The 19,478-nt window shown below is 44.1% G+C and overlaps 1 protein-coding gene across 3 annotated transcripts in view; it reads left to right on the top strand.

The window, feature by feature from the left end:
• HK3 (hexokinase 3) overlaps window positions 1-18,969 on the top strand; it is a 115,711-nt gene extending 96,742 nt beyond the window's left edge. For all 3 annotated transcript variants that reach the window (XM_073544988.1, XM_073544986.1, XM_073544987.1), the window contains 4 exons: window positions 3,565-3,748; window positions 10,228-10,383; window positions 10,833-11,066; window positions 18,690-18,969. In XM_073544988.1, the coding sequence (XP_073401089.1) occupies window positions 3,565-3,748; window positions 10,228-10,383; window positions 10,833-11,066; window positions 18,690-18,840 (725 nt within the window). In that variant the 3' untranslated portion in view covers window positions 18,841-18,969. The remainder of the gene's footprint in view (window positions 1-3,564; window positions 3,749-10,227; window positions 10,384-10,832; window positions 11,067-18,689) is intronic.
• The last annotated feature ends 509 nt before the right edge of the window (window positions 18,970-19,478 follow it).

Raw genomic sequence — 19,478 nt, 5'->3', positions numbered from 1 at the left:
CCGATTCCCCACATCATAGTTGCGTTCAGATGGGGAAAACTTTCGAGAAAAGAAGGCACAGGGATTCATCTTAGAAGTCACAGGGTCTTTTTGGGACAACACAGCTCCTGCACAAATCTCAGAAGCGTCCACCTCCACTTGAAATGGAAGTGAGACATCAGGTTGCCGTAAGACTGGAGCTGAAGTAAATCTCCGCTTAAGCTCCTGAAATGCCGAGACAGCCTCAGGAGACCAATTCAGCACATCAGCTCCCTTCTTGGTCAGATCAGTCAGTGGTTTGACAATACTAGAAAAATTACCTATAAATTTACGATAGAAATTAGAAAAACCCAAAAACTTCTGGAGAGCCTTCAAAGTAGGCTGAACCCAATCATAAATGGCCTGTACCTTGGCCAGGTCCATTTCAATAGTCGAGACAAGATAAATCCCAAAAATGAAATCCTCTGTACACCAAAGAGGCACTTGGATCCCTTAACAAACAGGGAATTCTCCCTCAAAATCCAGAACACACTCCGGACATGTTCCACATGGGAATCCCAATCACTAGAAAAGATCAAAATATCATCCAGATAGATGATCAAAAACTTATCCATGAAGTCTCAGAAAATATCATCATTCATAAAGGACTGGAAGACAGAAGAGAGCCCAAAAGGCATCACCAGGTACTCGGTGTGCCTCCGGAGTATTAAACGCTGTCTTCCATTCATCCCCGTGCTTGATGCGAATAAGATTATACGCCCCCCTGAGGTCAAGCTTAGTAAACCAGCAGGCACTCTTAACTCTGGAGAATAAATCAGACATCAGAGGTAACGGGTACTGATATTTAACTGTCATCTTGTTAAGGGAACGATAATCAATACACTGTCTTAATGAACCATCTTTCTTGGCCACAAAAAAACCCAGCGCCTAACGGTGACAAGGATGGTCTAATATGACCCTTCTCCAATGACTCCTTAATATAGGATCTCATAGCATCATGTCCGGGTACAGATAAGTTGAAAAGCCGACCCTTGGAAAATTTACACCCAGGCATCAATTCAATTGCACATTCATAACTCCTATGAGGAGGCAAAGATGCAGACTTACACTCACTAAAAACATCAGAGAAATCAGCCAGATAATCAGGAATATCATGAGACTGAGGAGAAGTGGAGAAAACGGGAGCGTCCCTAAGAGCACACTGACAACCCCAACTCACCACAGACACAGGTTTCCTATCCAAAACTGGGTTATGAGTTTGCAACCAGGGAAAACCCAGAACAATAGTATCATGCAAATTATGCAGCACCAAAAATTTACAATTTTCTTGGTGGTCTGGGGCAACTCGCATTATCACCTGGGTCCAAAACTGAGGTTTATTCTCTGCCAAAGGAGTGGCATCAATACCCCTCAAAGGAATGGGCGTCTGCCGAGGCGTCCTGAACAAACCACAACGTTTAGCAAAGTCCAAATCAATCAGATTCAGAGCTGCTCCTGAATCCACAAAAGCCTTAGTGGAAAATGTGGACAAGGAGCAGATCAGAGTAATTGCCAAAAGGAACTTAGGTTGTATACTGCCCACAGCAAATGTGTATGCAAAACGTTTCTCTCGTTTAGGGCAGAGAGAAATAGTATGAGAGGCGTCTCCACAGAAAAAACACAGCTTATTACGCCTTCTAAACTCACGACGTTGCGCCCTAGACAAAACCCCATCACATTGCATAGGTTGACATTTGTTCAAAAGGTGGCAGCGCTTCCCGTGTAGTTTTACGTTCACTTAAACGCCGATCATCTTGAATGGCTAATGACATAGAGCCATCCAGACCAGAGGGAACAGGAAATCCCACCATAACAACTTTTACGGTCTCTGACAAACCTTTCCGAAAGAGAGCTGCCAATGCACTATCATTCCATGTAGTAAGGACCGCCCACTTTCGGAATTTTTGACAGTATAACTCTGCAGAATCCTGACCCTGGTTTAATGCCAACAGGGTTCTCTCAGCTTGATCAACGGCATTAGGTTCATCATACAACAACCCCAAGGCCTGAAAAAATGCATCCACATTAGTCAGAATAGGATTTTCAGGTGTCAGAGAAAAAGCCCAATCTTGGGGATCGCCACGCAGCAAGGAGATGGCAATTTTAACCTGCTGCACAGAGCTCCCCGATGAGTTAGGCTTCAAAGCAAGAAATAATTTACAATTATTAAAATTCAGAAATTTGGACCAATCCCCCGAAAACACATCAGGAGTAGGAATCTTGGGTTCAGCAGCATGTGACTGAATAAGGTAGGTGGAAATTCCCTGTACTTCAGCAGCAAGCTGCTCCACACGATCAGACAGTTGCTTAAGCTCCATTAGGAAAAAAATCCTCCTACGGCCCCAGAGAAAGAGGAAAAAATGCATAAAAAAAAAATCTGACACTTTTTTTTTTTTCTTCTTTCTCTAACAATTCTTTCCTGCTTTTGAGTACCCTAGAATCTGCGGTATGGCTGGTGAATTTGTTATGAACTGGAAACCGAGGAGGAAAAAAAAGACAACAAGCTAAGTCTCAGAAAACCAAAGAAGTTGGTAACTATGCAGATTGCAGATCCCTGATCTTACCCGCACAACTAGCAGCAGTCGTGGAGCGTTCCTACGTTGGTCCTAGATGCCTCGTCACAACCGGAGAACTACATAAGCCTAAAGCAGGAAAAGAGGAAAACAAACTGCCCCAGAGCAGACCCCAAAGGAAAGACAGCCCCCCACATGTATTGACGGTGAAACAAGATGAAAGCACAAATAAAGGCAGAAAAATAGGCTGAGCAAACGAAGGGGCCCGACTAACTAGAAAGAACAGGAAAGGAAAGACACTGTCTGCAATCTGCCCAAAAAAACCTACAAAAATATTGTCCAACACTTCTGATGGCAAAATTAACCCTGAAGTCACTAGACTTCAAAACCTATATCAGCACTCTGAAATATTCTGAGACAGAGCAAAAAAGAGGCCAACCTAATAAGGGACAAAAAGTAGATTGGCAAATACTGATTAATAGGAGTGGAATTTCAGCATAGCCCCAGCAGGGGCAGGCTGATTACACAAAATACTGAATTGACCAACAAGCGCAAGTGTGAACATTAGCAAAAAAACAAACTTAACTTGAGAAGACTGGAAGAGAGCTGAAGTCCAGGACCTGAGAAGCAGACTGAATCACCAGCATCCGGATAGGGCGTCGGCAGTCTTATATCCAGTCTGATACTCCAGAGATCCAATCGTTATCTTCCTCATCAGGTGGCAGATCACTACCACTTAAACCAACCGCACTACCTCCTGTCACCACCAGAGGGAGAACGGACGGGGAACTCTCAACTGGTGGAGCAGAAAATTGAGTTCATGACACTCATCATTGAAAGCTGTCAATCCTAGCCATTCGTGCAAGGAAAAAAGTTGTTCCATTCTGACATAACTAGAAATGGGGGAGATTGAAGGATTTATTTTCCTAAACTAGTTTCAGATTTTGCGTCCTGTCTAGAAGATTGTTGTAGGAATATTGAATTACGAGTTACATTATATAATGGTCTAATCTGCATGTCCTATATTTTACAGGAACTGGCACTAATGCTTGTTATATGGAAGAAATGAAAAATGTGGAGCTTCTTGATGGAGATGATGGCCTAATGTGTATTAATATGGAATGGGGGGCATTTGGAGACAACGGATGTCTGGATGATATCATTACCTCTTTTGATCAAGATGTTGACAACCATTCCATAAATCCTGGAAAACAAAGGTTTATGACCACTTATTCAGTATTTCAATATTTATTACAAAACTTTCTACAGTTACATGTGAAAATTATCTTTTAAGGTTCAATTACACTCCAAGATTGTCATGAATGAGCGCTCGTTTCATGATTTTTCTGTTTAAATAGGCTATGAATCACTTGATGAAAGAGCAAAGCGCTTGTCAGACTAAAATGATTTTTAAGCGGGCTTAAAAAAAATCTTCATCCTTGGTAGCTCATCCTGTGTAAACAGGTCTTGCGCTGCTGAAAACAATGGTAGCCTATGTGCACGGAATTGCCTTTTTACAGATCAATCAGTGCACAATGCAGTGCAGTCTACGTGCATAAATGGGCAATTAAACAACCACTGATCAGCAGACAAATTGATGATTGCAGTTAAGTGCCACATCAACTAATGTAAATGGCTTTTTGGCTTAAAGGGAATCTGTGACTTCAGGTTTTTGCTCTTTAATATGAGGGCAGCATGATGTAGGGGCAGAGACTCTGATTCCAACGATGTATCACTTACTGACGGCTTGGTGCAGTTTGGATAGAATTCCTATTTTATCGATCATCCATGACAGCACCACAAGAGAGGGGATCTGCCCACCAAGGACCGTAAACCTACAGGCTAAAAGGGCGGCACCTCTTCCATGCATCAGTGGGTTCCTACCATTGATGGGGGAACCTGGTGCGATGACGCAGCAGAAACGCAGTGTGACGTCACTCGTGCCCAGAGGGCTACTGCATTGTAAAGACACTAGAGGGTGTGTGGATGATGCGGGGGGTGCACCCTAGCGGAGGGGGTGGGGGTCTGTGAAGGTGACAACGCCAGGAGGCTAGTCAGGGGCAGGTGCCACATGACCTGGAAATGCCAGGGAGTACCAGGGAGAACAGGAAACAGTAAGCTGGCACCTCTGCTCAGGGTTTCCTAGCTCCCCTGTCCTTTTAGCATTATGGAGACTGATTTGAAGGAGCTGCGTAGGAAGCACCAGGAGCAAATGCAGCGTCGTCGTCCCCGTGTCAATAGTGAGGGTGGCAAGACCATGGAGAGATGGAGTTGGCAAGAGAGCAGATCCAGTCAGTGAATCTCCAGAAAGGTGGATGAATCGGCAGCCTTCAGGGATGATCTCTCAGCCGAAACGTGTCCTTCTGTCTACACTTATACCATTTGATAGCTGCAAGGTGGTAAGTGATCTTCATGAAAGCTCATTTGGTAATATAGTTTCCCCTTATCTCATGTCCTTTATCATCAGGGAAAGAATTGTGTGGCTAAAGTCAAGCACAAGGAATATGTTGTGCAGAAAACCTTTCATTGCCAGACTTCTGTCAGAAGAGGTTCTGTCAATCCTGTATAGAGCAGACCGTGATGGAAGAGATCCTTAACTTTGCTACTGACTTATATGGGCTATCATAAAAGCAGAGATTAAGGAGTCCCGTAGATCCCTCTCTCTCAGAAAGAGAAGAAGGATTAAAGGCTTAGGGAGGCTTCCCCTGCATCTAACTCTTCCTCTAAATCAGACTACGGGGATGACTCTGGTGGTTCCTCCTTGCTGGCCTAATCGCTATATAGTGGTTCAGGGCGCTATTGTTTTCCTTATGAAGTGGATAGGCTGATGAAAATCAGTCATATCCCCTATAGCAGTGGTCCCCAACCTTTTTTGCACAAGGGACCGGTTTCAAGCAAGACCATTCTTCTATGACCCGGTGGGGATGGAGGTGTGGCAGGGGCGGGGCTTTGGTCATAAGGGAGCGGGGCTATGGATGGGGTTGTAGTTTCGTAGTGCATACTTATCATTTAATTATAACATTTATAATGTGAATGTGACTCAACTCACCATAGGTTTTGAGTGAGTGGGAGCACTGGGCTTGTTTTCCTGCAACAAGACGGTCCCATCTAGGGGTGATGGGAGACAGCGAAAGCCTTGTCTGCATGGCTCCGCTCCCACCCTTGTCTGCATGGTAAGGGCTCCCCCGTCCTCCCCCATCATACTTGCCCTCACACTGTCGCTGAACTTCCATGCATCTCTATCCTGGCCCATCAGCTTCTTCCTGTGCGGAGCGGTCACGTAGTACCGCTCATTAAGATCATGAATATGGATGCCACGCCTATGGGAGTGGAGTCGCGTCTATATTCATGACCTTAATGAGCGGTACTACGTGACCTCTCAGCACTGGATGAAGCTGCCATGCCCAACAGGGATGCAGGAACTGAGGGTGAATATCGATGTATTTTGGAAGACGGTGGTTGCAGCTGTCACTACAGTGCTACAGCTGCTGGCTCCCCTTGTGTCCAGCATTCTGAGCCGTGGCTCCTTGGACCAGCAACAGAACTGCTATGGCCCGGTGCTGAGCCGCGGACCGCTGGTTGGGGACCCCTGCACTATAGGCATTATGAACATTAGGCCGGAGATGTCAGAGCAAGATGTACTGAAAACCTAGATCAAAGGAAATGAAGATCCTTCCATTGAATGAGAAAAATCAGGGTTTTAATGCAAAGGGAATGGAAAAGGCCAGGAATGAGGGGAACCTATCCCCTTCTTTCAAAAGGAAATGCCCCTTTGACGAGCTGTCTTCGTTGTCATGGGGCAAACAGAGCGTTTAATTCAGCTAGCGGAGGGTTCTCCTCTCCCTGACAGTTCTGCATATAAAAGGGAAGGAAGACACCAAAAATAACGTAAGTCACAATCCTGTAAGGCAAGGGGGTTGGAGCAGAGTCAGGACATCTTCAATTAGATCAGATGTGGAGTCTCCTGGACATTTTTGCCAGCAGACGAAGGTGTTTTGTTCCCTGAACACCTAAACACCAGGGAGGATCCCTTAGTGGTAGATGAATTCCTTGCCCTCTGGGACTCCAGCCTGCCATACACCTTCTCTCCAATATCCCTAATCCCGCTGGTCATAAGAAAGTTTGTGGCTAAGAATGTCTGTCTGTGTCCGACCCATGGTTTCTTCCAGAGGTGCCAAATTTGCTTTCTCAGGTGACCGTTTTCAATCCACGAGCAGCCAGCCCCCACTTAATGGCGTGGCATTTGAAAGGGTGCTGTTAGGGGAGAGATTTTTCCCTAAATATCACTTCCACTCTGCTTCAGTGTAGGAAGGCAGTCGTGACCTGGATATATGCTAGGACTTGGAGAAAATGTTTATCCTCTTCAGGTTCTAGGGTTGAAGAGGTCCTCCGACCTCGCCTTTTGGGTGAAGGGTGCTCCAGGCTGTGGTCCCTCCCTAGACTATTATTTTTCTCTGTTAATCTCTTGTAAATGTAAATCATGGGTGATTGATAAAGTTTTAGTTACTTGCCGGTAACAGTATGTTTCAGAACCCATTGCAGCACCCTTATATTCTCTCCTGTCACGTGTGGGTGAGCACTCATTTCACTAGAGTTGGATTTCCACACCTTTTTAGTTCATTAGGTGGTGTTGGTTGTTTTATGTTTATATTGTAATGGCCATAGGCGGTCCTCTCATGCTCTGTAATTCAACTGATGCGAGGGAGAGGGGCTTCCCTATTAAGCCTGTAGGTTTCCTGTCATTGGTGGGTGGATTTCCTCTCTCCTGGTGCTGTCATGGGTTCCGAAAAACTTACCGATAAGTAACTAAGACTTTCTCTGCTGTAGACCTATCCATGGTCTGAATGCTGAACTGTGCATAACCCAGCCCACACAATTTGATTGGCACCTTGCTGACCATGTACAGTGCACACGAGAAGATGTCAGTGGTGGGGGCTGAGTTAGATTAGTTTGTCTGGCCTCCATGTGAGTCCTAGCATGATGATGATACTACTACACAGGTATTAGGATGTGCAGTGAAACAGGGGGAATACAATTACTTGTTTAATAGGTACAAGAATAACCTCCTCGCAGGGAGCAACAGGGGATAAACAAGGTGACGGTTGTGGGGTACAAAGGGAAGAAATAACTCAAGATGGCCATGTATAAATTTCAATTTCACTTAGCGTAATTCAGATGTCTTTCTCTATTCCTGAATTGGATGGCTGGCTGCTGGCTGAGGCCGGTGCTGTGTTCTTCCGGCTTCCCCGCCTAACAAGTCGATTTCACTTCTGGTGGCAGTGGGCAGTCACTGCTCTGACCCGCTGAGCCCCTAGTCCTTTATGCTGCAGAGCAGCAAAGAATAATCCAGTGCGATCCTCCGTACGCCCGATTGAGGTCTGAGAGTCCTTGCTACACTTGACCATAATCACTGCTGTGTGGCCTACCTTTACCTACGGCTCAGCGTCAGCCGTCACTGACACTTCGCTCTGGCGGGAAGCCCCTCTCTTTTCCCACGCAAACCCTCTTGCACCCCTCTGGCTCACTACACACCCTCTACACAGGTCAAGGGTCTGCTCTGTCGTCAATCTCCTTCCCCCTCTGCAACAGTAGGCCTGGCCTCAGCAGTTCCAGACCCACAGCCCGGTCTTCTCCTCTACACCAATCTCCTGATATGATTGTATTGAAACTACAGCACACAGCCTAGTAAGTGATATATCACTGGAATCCGTCTCTGTCCCTATGTCATGCTGCTTTCAGAACAAATGGCAAAAACCTGATAACAGATTACCCTTTAAAAGGTTACCGGGAATGCTAAAGCAAGTGTTTTTTTTTTTTTTTTTTTTTTTTTTTTTGTTTTTTTTTTCCTTTTTAATTGTTACTTTGTATAAAATTGTTTACACTCTCCCCTCTGACCCCTGTAGTTCAAAAGTTATTGAAGTACATCTAGGTCTTGTGGTTTGGTGTGAAGAGCACCAAAACACAGACTCTGCACCAGTTTGCATGATCTCTGTAGCTAGCCATACATGATAGTTATGGCCTCTTGGATGAGCCAATCTAGGGACAAGCGTTCATAAGATTGTTCACTTCAAACAATCAGCCTATATACACAGGCAGGCGAAATGAGAAAAATGTTTATTCATCGAGTGATTGATTTTTAAAGCTGGCTTAAAAATCCTAGTTATGGGCTGACCAATGGCCCATGTAAACCAATGAGGTGCTGCTGATAACATGGCATTCTATGCACACAGAACGATCAATGTTCATTAGCCTGTCTAAGCAGGCCAGTAAATGACTGCTGCTGATTGTTTTGAATGCAGCTGATTGGCAGCTGTTCAACTATTGGCTGTTTGAAAGAGGCAGCATTCTACCACTTCCATCATTTCCTCCTCCCCCACCATCCCCATCATTGTCCTCTCCATCACCTCATCATTGCCCTCCCCTCCACCTACACACAGACACACACAGCACCGTTCACCTCTCTGCACATTCCGCCGCAGCGCTACACACACACACATATATAATATATATGCGCACACACACACAGCACCTCTTACCTCTCTGCACGCTCTCCCACAGCTGAAGCATCATCACCGGCAGCTTCCTCTCTCTGGCACAGCCAGACGCTGAATGATTACGTCATCCAGCGGCGCTTGTGTCTGTGTGAGGGGAAGCGTGGGCAGCAAGAAGGACTGATCCCTGCAGCTCCACTCCACTGCTATTTTCTCTTGTAGGCAGCAGAGCTGCAGGGATCACTCCCTGCCTGCCGCACATGAGGGCAATCTGGCTAGGGCCCCCCAGAGCCTCTGAGCCCGATAAACAGGCCAGACTGCCCTCATTATAGCTGCACTGCAGGTGCCCCCCTCCACCTCTGGGCTCCGTTGCAACTGCACAGGCTGCACTTGCGGTATGTCCGCCCATGATTCACTTGTAAACTGTAGAAAAATAAATGGGTGCAATAGGGTTTTATCTTGTGTAAGAGGAAATCTAGGTGCTGCTAATTGCTCGTCTGATTGAGTTACCTGAAACCCCAACAATTCGAGTAGCTTAGAAAGTTGGCTGCTACAAACCCTTGGGTAGATCTAAGAGGAAAAGAACTATGAAAAATGGGGTGCACTGCCGATGGTAACCGATGAATGAAACCAAGGATATTTATTTGATGTTTGTCAACAAATTTCAAAGTTGTCCAACTTCTTAATCAGGACAAACCATGAAAGGCAGTGTAAAAGAGGCCTTACTCCCATGTAGGCGAAGACCAATCATCTCAAGAGTTGTCCAAAGAGATGGCAAGGATTAGACTTTGAGCTTTACCCTACCACAAAATACACTTGACTTGCCAATGGGACTTTAAGTTGTATTCTTAGTTATTTCAGTCATGTATGAAAGGGGCATTGCTGGAATCAACCTCTTGGAACAGAAGAGACATTCAATTAGGATACAAACAATTATAGTCAGCAGTACTAATGGTCTGGAGAACACGGATGCTAATGTTGCCAGCATAGTATTGAACCCTTTAGAGTCTAAAGTTTAGACTGTTTCAGAAAGCCTGAGCTCCAACTAGATTAAAAATTCAAACAAAAATAATCTACGCAGATTTAGAGAGCTAAAGAAAGAAAAATTAAAAAAATAACATGGTGGCGATACAATTTAAGTTACAACCACTGGCATCATACACGCTCGGTAAAAGTGACTGGTTTCCATATGCCTCCTTTTTCAGATATGAGAAGATGATCAGCGGAATGTACTTAGGAGAGATTGTGCGCCAAGTTCTAATAAAGCTCACCAAAGAAAAGGTTCTATTTGGTGGCAGAATCTCTGACAAACTGAACACAAGAGGTCTCTTCCCCACTAAGTTTTTATCAAGTATTGAAAGGTATTTGTTTCTCCTGAAAAAAGTGTGTATTTATGTATGAGATGTAATAATAGTAATAGTGAGAACCCCCAAAACTAATATATTTATTTTTTCTTTAAAAAGGCAAGACCATATAGACTAACTATTACAGCAGTGAGCTGGTTAATGTAAAGTGAGCATAATGTGTATTTTTTAATCAAATTCTCTGCTAAATAATTTTTTACAAATTCCAACAAACCAGCAAATACTCAATTTTGTGCATGTCTGTGTACCGTGATGTGTTTTTTGTTTTTGATTGACTCTAAAATAAACCTTAGAAATGATTTATTTTTCTGTCATGCCATATTAACATATTTCTGATTAGTTTCCTCCTTTTGAATTATGCCATGCTGAGATTGTTGCTTTTCTGAGAATTGTGCCGGAGGTGATAGACTGGTAGACATTTACACGAAGCTCTGTTTCCTCCTCAGTGATACCCTTGGCCTGCTGCAGGTTCGCTCCATTCTAGATCAGTTAGGTCTGAAGAGCACCTGTGACGATACAGTGCTAGTGAAGGAGGTTTGTACCACTGTATCAAGAAGAGCAGCTCAACTATGTGCTTCTGGCATTGCTGCTGTTGTAGAGAAGATAAGAGAAAATCGAGGCCTTGAACATCTCGGAATCACCGTAGGAGTGGATGGAACCTTGTACAAGCTGCATCCCCAGTAGGTGGATATAAATGTAAATTAAAGGGAATTGGTCAGTAGGAACAACCCTCCCTAATCAATCTACATGGGCATGTAGGGCATAGAAAGTTGAATAAAATGATACCTTGATATCTGTGATCCAATGTTTTAAGAAAAACATGGATTTCTCTGGAATATGTAAATTAGCTGTTCAGATCTATGGGCTGGGCACAGATTTTCCCTGAGAATCTGCCTCTAGATCTTATTTTATATGAAAAAGGGTATTACCAGTGTGAGACATGAAGATCAGGAGAGAAGACTGTCAGCCATTACATGTCTCACACTAGTAACGCTCGCTTTCACATAAAGTAAGGCAGACTCTTAGGAAAATCTGGGTCCGGCCAATATATCTTAACAGCGAATTTGCATATTCTGGAAAATGTGAATTTCTCTGCAGTAAGGAATCTGATCGCAGATATCAAGGTAACATTTTATTAAACTTTTTATGCCCTACATGGCCATGTAAATTGATTAGGAGGATTGATGCCCTTTTTTATTAGGCAGTCTCAATAATCAAATATATGTTGACCTTAAAGGGAACATATCAAAGAACAACATGTTAAACTAGGTTTTTACAAGGGTGGGGTGTGTGTAATGTATTTTACATTGTTTATTAACACCTTGTTACACTACACATAAAGAATCCTTAATTACCCTCCCCTTTACATTGATCAAGTGAACTGTTTTTTTCCTGCTTCTCATGTAACTTTGCAGTGTAGACTTGAACAAAGTCAGTAGAAGAGTGGAAAATGAAATGCTTCCATTGTAATTCAGGAGATGTAGATAAGATGGGATGGCAACACTTTACAAGCAAACAAGGTGCTTTAAATTGGGTTGTCCACCCTCAGGCAACAAATCTACAGTCACTCTGTGACTGCAGACTTGTGAACCAAAACATTGCACCCACTGTGTACTGTGAGGATTCTCCAATACCAGGAGCAGGTCACAGTAAGGCTGGTTTCACATTTGCATTAAAACAACGCTGCGCCCTGCTTTGTTAAGCCCCGCCCCATCCGGGATCACCGCCTACTTTCGCATTTGCACGCATGCGATCGGCGCACCCTATCTTTAGCATAGGGTGCACAGATCATGCGCTGCCAGTGTGAAAGTAGCGTGCTGCGCACTTTTGACGGTGCGCCGTGCGCGCCGAAATGCAGCATGTTGCATTTCGGCGCGCACGGCGCACCGTCAAAAGTGCGCAGCACGCTACTTTCACACTGGCAGCGCATGATCTGCGCATGATCTGCGCACCCTATGCTAAAGATAAGGTGCGCCGATCGCATGCGTGCAAATGCGAAAGTAGGCGGTGATCCCGGACGGGGCGGGCAGGGAGCCGGCTCGGGGCGGGACTTAACGACGCAGGGCGCAGCGTTGTTTTAACACAAATGTGAAACCAGCCTAAGAATGCTGTTTGCATAAATACAGTGACATGCCAACTAGATGGCTAGCTCAGTCAAGGTAAATTGAGGGAGGCTGGACACATCTAGTTGGAATGTGGCTGGAAGCAGTGACTGATTATGAGGTCAATCTGGGCGGTAGCCTAGGGCCCAGTGGTGTGGGGACCCCCACCAGCCCAAGGAAAATTGTCCCATTATAATCTGCCACCATAGCGCCACGCACCCCATATACCGACCCCTTCCTCCCCCTCCCAGACCCACCGGCCACCGCAGCGCCAGCCCCTCACTGATAAATCCCTGCTCTGTGCACACAGGACCTGTGATGAGGTCACAGGAGGGGAGGAGGAGTCAGGGGTTACATGATCAGGGGCTTTAGTCGGAGGCCCCTGATCATGTGACACCTGACTCCTCCCCTCCTGTGACCTCATCACAGGTCCTGTGCACACACAGCCCTCAATGTATTGTATGCGGGACTCTGCTGTGCTGGTTGTCATGGTGCTTGATGAGGGATGGAGCGGAGTCACGTGCGTACGAGGTGTACAGAACGGAGCCCTGTGTGTACAGAGCTGAGCTGTGTGTTTACAGAGCGGAGCCGCATGTGTGCCAGGTGTATGGAGCAAAGCCATGGGTATGAGTTGTGCAGAGCCATGTGTGTACAAGGTGTATGATGGGGAGCATTCATACCTCCCAACCTTCCTAGATTTTGAGAGACTTCCCCGACCGGGAGCTTACTTTTCCTGTGGACACAGGAGTATACGGCGGAGCCCTGAGGAGCAAGCACTTAAACTCGCACGTGACATTCCATCAGAAGTGACGTGCTGGAAGCTGACCGGAGGAGATTGTGACGGAACCATTTAGGCACTTCAGGGAATGCTTCAGATTATCATCATGTCCTCCTCTGACAGCGGGATCGCCTTGGACTCGGGGATGTCGGCCATGTGAGTCGATCAAGATATGTCCTGCACCAGGAGGCTCAGATGGGCACTATAATGTGAGCCGGTCTGGTATAGTATCTTTATAGAATCTTTCTTTCTTTCCTTGTCTGTCCTTTCTTTCTTTCTCTTTCTGTTTTCTTTCCCCTCTTTCTTTCTCCCTCTCTGTTCTTTCTTTCCCCTTTCTTTCTTTTTTTTCTCTTTGTTCTTTCTTTCCCCTCTTTCTTTTTCTTTCCCCTTTCTTTTTTTTCGCTCTGTTCTTTTTTTCGTCCCCTCTTTCTTTCTCTCTTCTTTCTTCCTTTCTCTCTCTTCTTTCTTCCTTTCTCTCGTTTCTATCTTTCTTTCTCTCTGTTTCTCTTTCTTTCTTTCTCTCTCTGTTTCTCTTTCTTTCTTTCTCTCTCTGTTTCTCTTTCTTTCTTTCTCTCTCTGTTTCTCTCTCTGTTTCTCTTTCTTTCTCTTTCTTTCTCTCTCTGTTTCTCTTTCTTTCTTCTTTCTCTCTCTGTTCTTTCTTTCTTTTCCTCAGTACAATTCGGCGTGATCAGCAGTGCTAAATGGGTGTGGTTGGGGCATGGACATGGGTGTGACTAGTTGTGAAGTGGGTGTGGCCGGGCGGCCGGTAACCAATCATCATAGTGGAAGTCATCTGTTTCCATCAACTTTGGTATATATGGGCAGTGGGCACCTCTAGTAAGGTGGGCACGAGATGGCGGGTCTTGTCACCTCTGCTTCACACATAAGTTACTATGAGGTGTACTTTATTCCTGCCACATTTCTTTCTTGGCCTACTGAGAGAAATGTTTTGACCAGTTGAAAGTTATACAACCTGAGGATTGTGCATGTGTGCGCTGCCCATATATATTTACTCCGACCCCTATATAAACCCTGCCCCTCTCACCACCGTCCACTTTCCCATGCTCCTGTTCCAATCCTGGGGTCTTTTTTTGGTCCCCCCCCCTTGGTCTTCCACATGCTGAACATCTGGGACATGACTAACATTGTGCACTGTGCACTTGTTCGTCGCTAGGTGCAGCGTCGTGTCCAGTGTGTGAGGAGACGGCGGCTTGTCTGTGGCGTTAACCTCTCTGCTGACATGTTGGGCACAGCCTGTGACAAGGAGCGTCTCTTCCTGTGTATCCGGCCACAGGCTGCACATCGGAGGCTGCTTCTTCTATCTGGGGAAGTTCATGAAGCAGAAGCCTCTGTGTGACTCATGTGAAGTAACTTGTCTGACAGGTCATGGGTCCAGGTCAGCAGGTGATTGCAGACTATTAGCTGGTTTTGATGTTAGGTACAGGTGAGTCAGGACTAGATGTTGAGTGGAAGCCTTCCAGTATTTGTAAGGCCTCGTGCACACGCTGAGTATTTGGTGCGTTTTTCACTCAGTATTTGTAAGGCCTCATGGACACGTTTAGCATTTGGTGTTTTTTACCTCAGTATTTGTGAGGCCTCGTGCACACATTGCGTATTTGCAGAGTTTTTTTTTACCTCGGTATTTAACCCCTTCCCACCCCTTGATGCACCATATGCGTCATGAAAACTAGTGACTTCCCGACCCAGTCACATGACCGGGGGGCCCACAGAGTCTGAACAGCCCGGGGCCCTGGCTACCCTTAATCCACCCCTGGCTGGAAGTATGCAAATCACACAGGATGTCAGGATTCACAAGTCTGCAGTCACATATTGTGACAGCAGTCTTGTAGCCTAAGGCAGGACAACCCATTTTAAGCATTTCCTCTGTCATTGACTGATGTGGGAATTGGATGAACAATTGCAGGCATCACTTCTTGAGAAATGGTATAAGGCTATTAACTTTTCTGTGACTACTGGCCATCACCATTTCTATTTGTTGACTTATTGGCTTTGATTGTACTTTGTGAATACTAGTAGTTATTCGACCCATGTAGTCATGCAAAGTGAGACTCTACTATACCCACTTCCTGTATGTGCACCACTGGGGATAGATGCTGTCTGCACTCAAAGACTTGGTCATAAAGTTTTATAGCTGAATATTCTGACTGTAATCCATCGTTTTCTGAAATGGGTTATTTATACTGCAATCCTTAGCCTGAATGTAAAACTGACATTTATATTACTGTGCTTGGAGCTAGGCTGGACTGTGAAACTGGAATTATTTAGCAGTCCTTTGAGAACAATGAGTCAACTCTCTATCTAGACGTTGTGACTTGTAGACTTGAAGTTCAGTTGCTAAAAGTTGTACAGTTTGTTTGTTTTTTTTTTTGTCCTGTCATTTTATGATGTACAGTGCATTTGTTTTGAGAAACATGTGCAAAAAAGTTTCCCAGGTTTGCTTGAGGAAGCTCCTGTCCTTATTATGTAATGTTGGCAAATTCCCTTCTTTGATTTAAATCTTGATGTTTTCAAAGTCTACAGTGATATTATTCCTGCCAACCGCAACTCAATTAGACACATTAGACTTAAAGGAAAAATGGAATCAAAAAACTACCTACCGTATTTACATTTGTTTTTTGTGTTAAGCATTATCAAAGTTTTTGTCAAATTTTAAGGCTATGCGCACACGAAGCATTTTTGGACGCGCGGAATTGCATCAGATCCACAGTGTATTCTGCAACCTATGTTGGTCAATGGAAAATTCAGAATTTGTGTGTACATGCAGTGGAAAAATATGTACGGATTGGCAGTGTTTTATTTTCCACAGCATGTCAATTATTTTTGCGGATCTGCAGCATTTCTGCACCCATTGACTTGCTTTGGATTTGACTGACTCAATGGAAAACTGCAGCTGTAAAATGATTTGTGGTTTTGCTGTGGAGTTGCATGGGAAAAACGCTGCAGATAGGGAGAAGGAAGAGGGTGTGGGCGGAGACTGTGTGCTGGGGGTGTGGGTGTGTGTATGTGCACGCGTGTGCAGGCAAGCATACTGTGTTGAATAGTTAAAAAATAAATAAATAAATAAAAAATACAGTACTTACTCACCAAACAGCTAATCCCCAACACCCTCGATCGCCTCAAATAAAAATAAAATAAACCAACAGTGTACTCCCTGTTCTGATTTAATCCATTTAATAACTATTGTCCCACGACTTTCTCCCATGTAGAGCTGTCACATTTTTTGCTCCGGTGTACAGTGACAGGAGATAATCCTCCTGCCGTGTATCCCTCCGCCGCCTAGAGGTCACCTGAGTTCGTCTTGTTACTTGTGGCACCGCTGCCTGAGAATAGTCTCACACAGCACTGGTGCCGTAAAGTGAGAGCACGAACTCGGATGAAGTACACTGCCGGGTGTATTATCTCTGGTCATTGTGTCACCGGAGGCCGTGTAGGGCAGTCACATGTCTCGATGTGACAGCTCTACATGGGAGATGGACACTCATTATTAAATGAATTACATCGGAACAGGGAGTATTTGTGTTGGTTCATTTTATTTTTTTTGCAGGAGAAAGAGGGCGTTGCAGGAATTAGGAGTATAATATGGGAAACTGTGTTTTATTTAGTTAAAATACTTCTCGCTGTGTCTTTATTTAACCCCTTAACTATAAGATTAGTAATGGATGGGTGTCTTAAGGTACTGTCACACTTAGCGATGCACCAGCGATCCCGACCAGCGATATGATGCTGTCAGGATCGCTGGTGCATCGCTAAGTGGTCGCTAGTGAGCTGCCACACAGGCAGATCTCACCAGCGACATCGCTGGGGATGGGGGTCGCTACCTACCTGTCACACTAAGCGATCCTGACGTCCTCCCGCCTGGCACCATGCTCGTCTCTCCATAGGAAGCTGACGACAAGAAACGGTCCAGGACGTTCTCAGGCGATCAGCGATAACCAGCAGGGGAGCGGGTCGGAGGTAAGTATCAGACACAGCGATATTGCTAGCGATATCGCTATAACGTCACAAGTTATAGCGATATTGCTAGCGATATCGCTTAGTGTGACAGGCCCTTTATTGTCACCTCTCACACCTCTCCATTACTAAACCGTGGGCATGATGTCACCTTACAATACAAAGGTGACATCAACCCCACAACTATTACCCCATATGCTACAGGGCAGTGGGAAGAGAGGCCAAGTGCCAGAATTGGCGCATCTTAGAGATGCGCCATTTCTGGGGCGGCTGAGAGCTGGTGTTTGTAGCCGGGGGCCAATATCCATGGCGCCTTCCTAGGCTATTAATATCATCACGCAGCTGTCTGCCTTTTGTGGCTATTAATTATAGGGGGACCCCACATCATTTTTTGGGGAGCTCCCCTATTTTAATAGCCAGTAAAGGCTTAACTATACCCGGCGGCAGTGTCGGGTACTGAGGTGCGAGTTTCTCGCAAGTGTGACCCCGACCTAATGCAGTTTTTTTTTTTTTTTTTTTTTCGTGTGTGTCTTTAACTTTTTATGCACCATTTTATTATGTTCATTACTAAACATCGGTCTTTATCTACCTATAGATCTATCTATAGATATTCACTTATATTTGTTTTGTGTGTAAACATTATATATGAACATGGTATGTGATGATATCATGGTATTCAATGGAGTATGTAAAAGAGGTTGGACAAAGAAATGACATCACAATTTTTTTTTTTATTTTATTTAATCTTTATTTAGCTTACAAAAACGCATACAAATTTGCATGAAAATCCGCATAAAAAAAGCATGGATTTACAAATGCATTTTTCTGCCAAGAGAGTAAGAATCTGCGCAGAAAATTCCACAGGCAAATCCGCAACGTGTGCACATAGCCTAAAATCTTTTTAACTTACGATTTTATTTTTTAGATCACCATCTGTATTATCTTGCTATTTTCACAGTGGCCACTACATCTAATATTGGACTTCTGTTCTTTTCAATAGTCCAGAGGGCCCTAAGTTGCTTTAGATGGGGTCTGATCCTTTTGAGTTGTATGTTCTGGGTAAAGGTCATTGTGGAGGGAGGATGAGGTGGTGAGATTTGACCATCGTCTATTGTAAATGGTGGATCCTGTTTTAAGAGTATCTACATTATATAGGTGTAATGTATCCTTTATTGTAATCCTGTCTGTACAAAATACTATTATTATCCTTAAAGAACTTTAAGCATGAGTCTAAAATTAGGCCCAGTGTCCACTGTGACCATTTCAAGATTTCATTATTTTTTTTTATAGATCTAGTGATTTGAAAAATTTAAACGAAAAACTTAATTTTATTAAATACCTTTTTGCTTTTTGTGCTAAAATCTATTCTGATGACACATAACCTTTTAAGCCAGTTAGAATGCTGTCCAACGATTCATTGATGAGGTTTGTCTTTTTGTCTCCATTTTTAGCTTTGCTGGAGTGGTTAAGAAAACTGTGAAGATGCTGGCCCCAGAATGTGAGGTTAAGTTTCAGCTTTCTGAAGATGGGTCTGGAAAAGGGGCAGCTTTAATAACTGCAGTTGCCTGTCGTATTGCTGGCGCTGAACCACTGCCAGCGTAAGAGGGGACATAAGACTCAAGTACGAAGAGAAACAAATTGTTTAACTGTTGCACTTCTACTAATTAATAAATGTTTGTCTTTTTAATGTTCTATTTATATGGCATAAAAAATAAAATATTTTTGCACAGAGACGTTTTTCTTTAGTTTTTTTTCCCTTTCAAAAAAAAAAAAATCTCCTATTCAAATTGCTGTAATATGGCTCTGCTAATGCTGAGTAATTGACGGCACAAAACCAAATTGGAGCACACCGTGGGAAATGTTTTCATTCATTACATTACCATAATGATCTCTGATCCCAGTTTTGACCCTAAATATATGGCCTTCACTCCTGGGAATATGACACTGTGATTAAAGGTTCCAAAGAACAATCTAAACTACTGTGCAAACCTTACTAATTCCACATAGGATATATTGTATTTTTTGTCACACTGCAATATACAATATTAGACAAACAAATATTCAAAAAGCATACCACAATAGATCTGGCTAGACACCTTTTATACCCGTCTCAGCATTAGTAATTAGCTGGAAATATGCAGTGCATTAAATCCTATATTGCCTATATATGGATACGGAGTATCAATGAATCACTCACACGATAATAAAATCATTGAGGTTTTATTCAAATACAATTATAA

The sequence above is a fragment of the Dendrobates tinctorius genome, unplaced genomic scaffold (assembly GCF_039654945.1).
Source record: "Dendrobates tinctorius isolate UK_male_01 unplaced genomic scaffold, ASM3965494v1 ptg000139l, whole genome shotgun sequence".
Classification (NCBI taxonomy): domain Eukaryota; kingdom Metazoa; phylum Chordata; class Amphibia; order Anura; family Dendrobatidae; genus Dendrobates; species Dendrobates tinctorius.
Note: the sequence above shows the minus strand (reverse complement) of the source record. Positions and strands in the feature narration are given on the sequence as shown.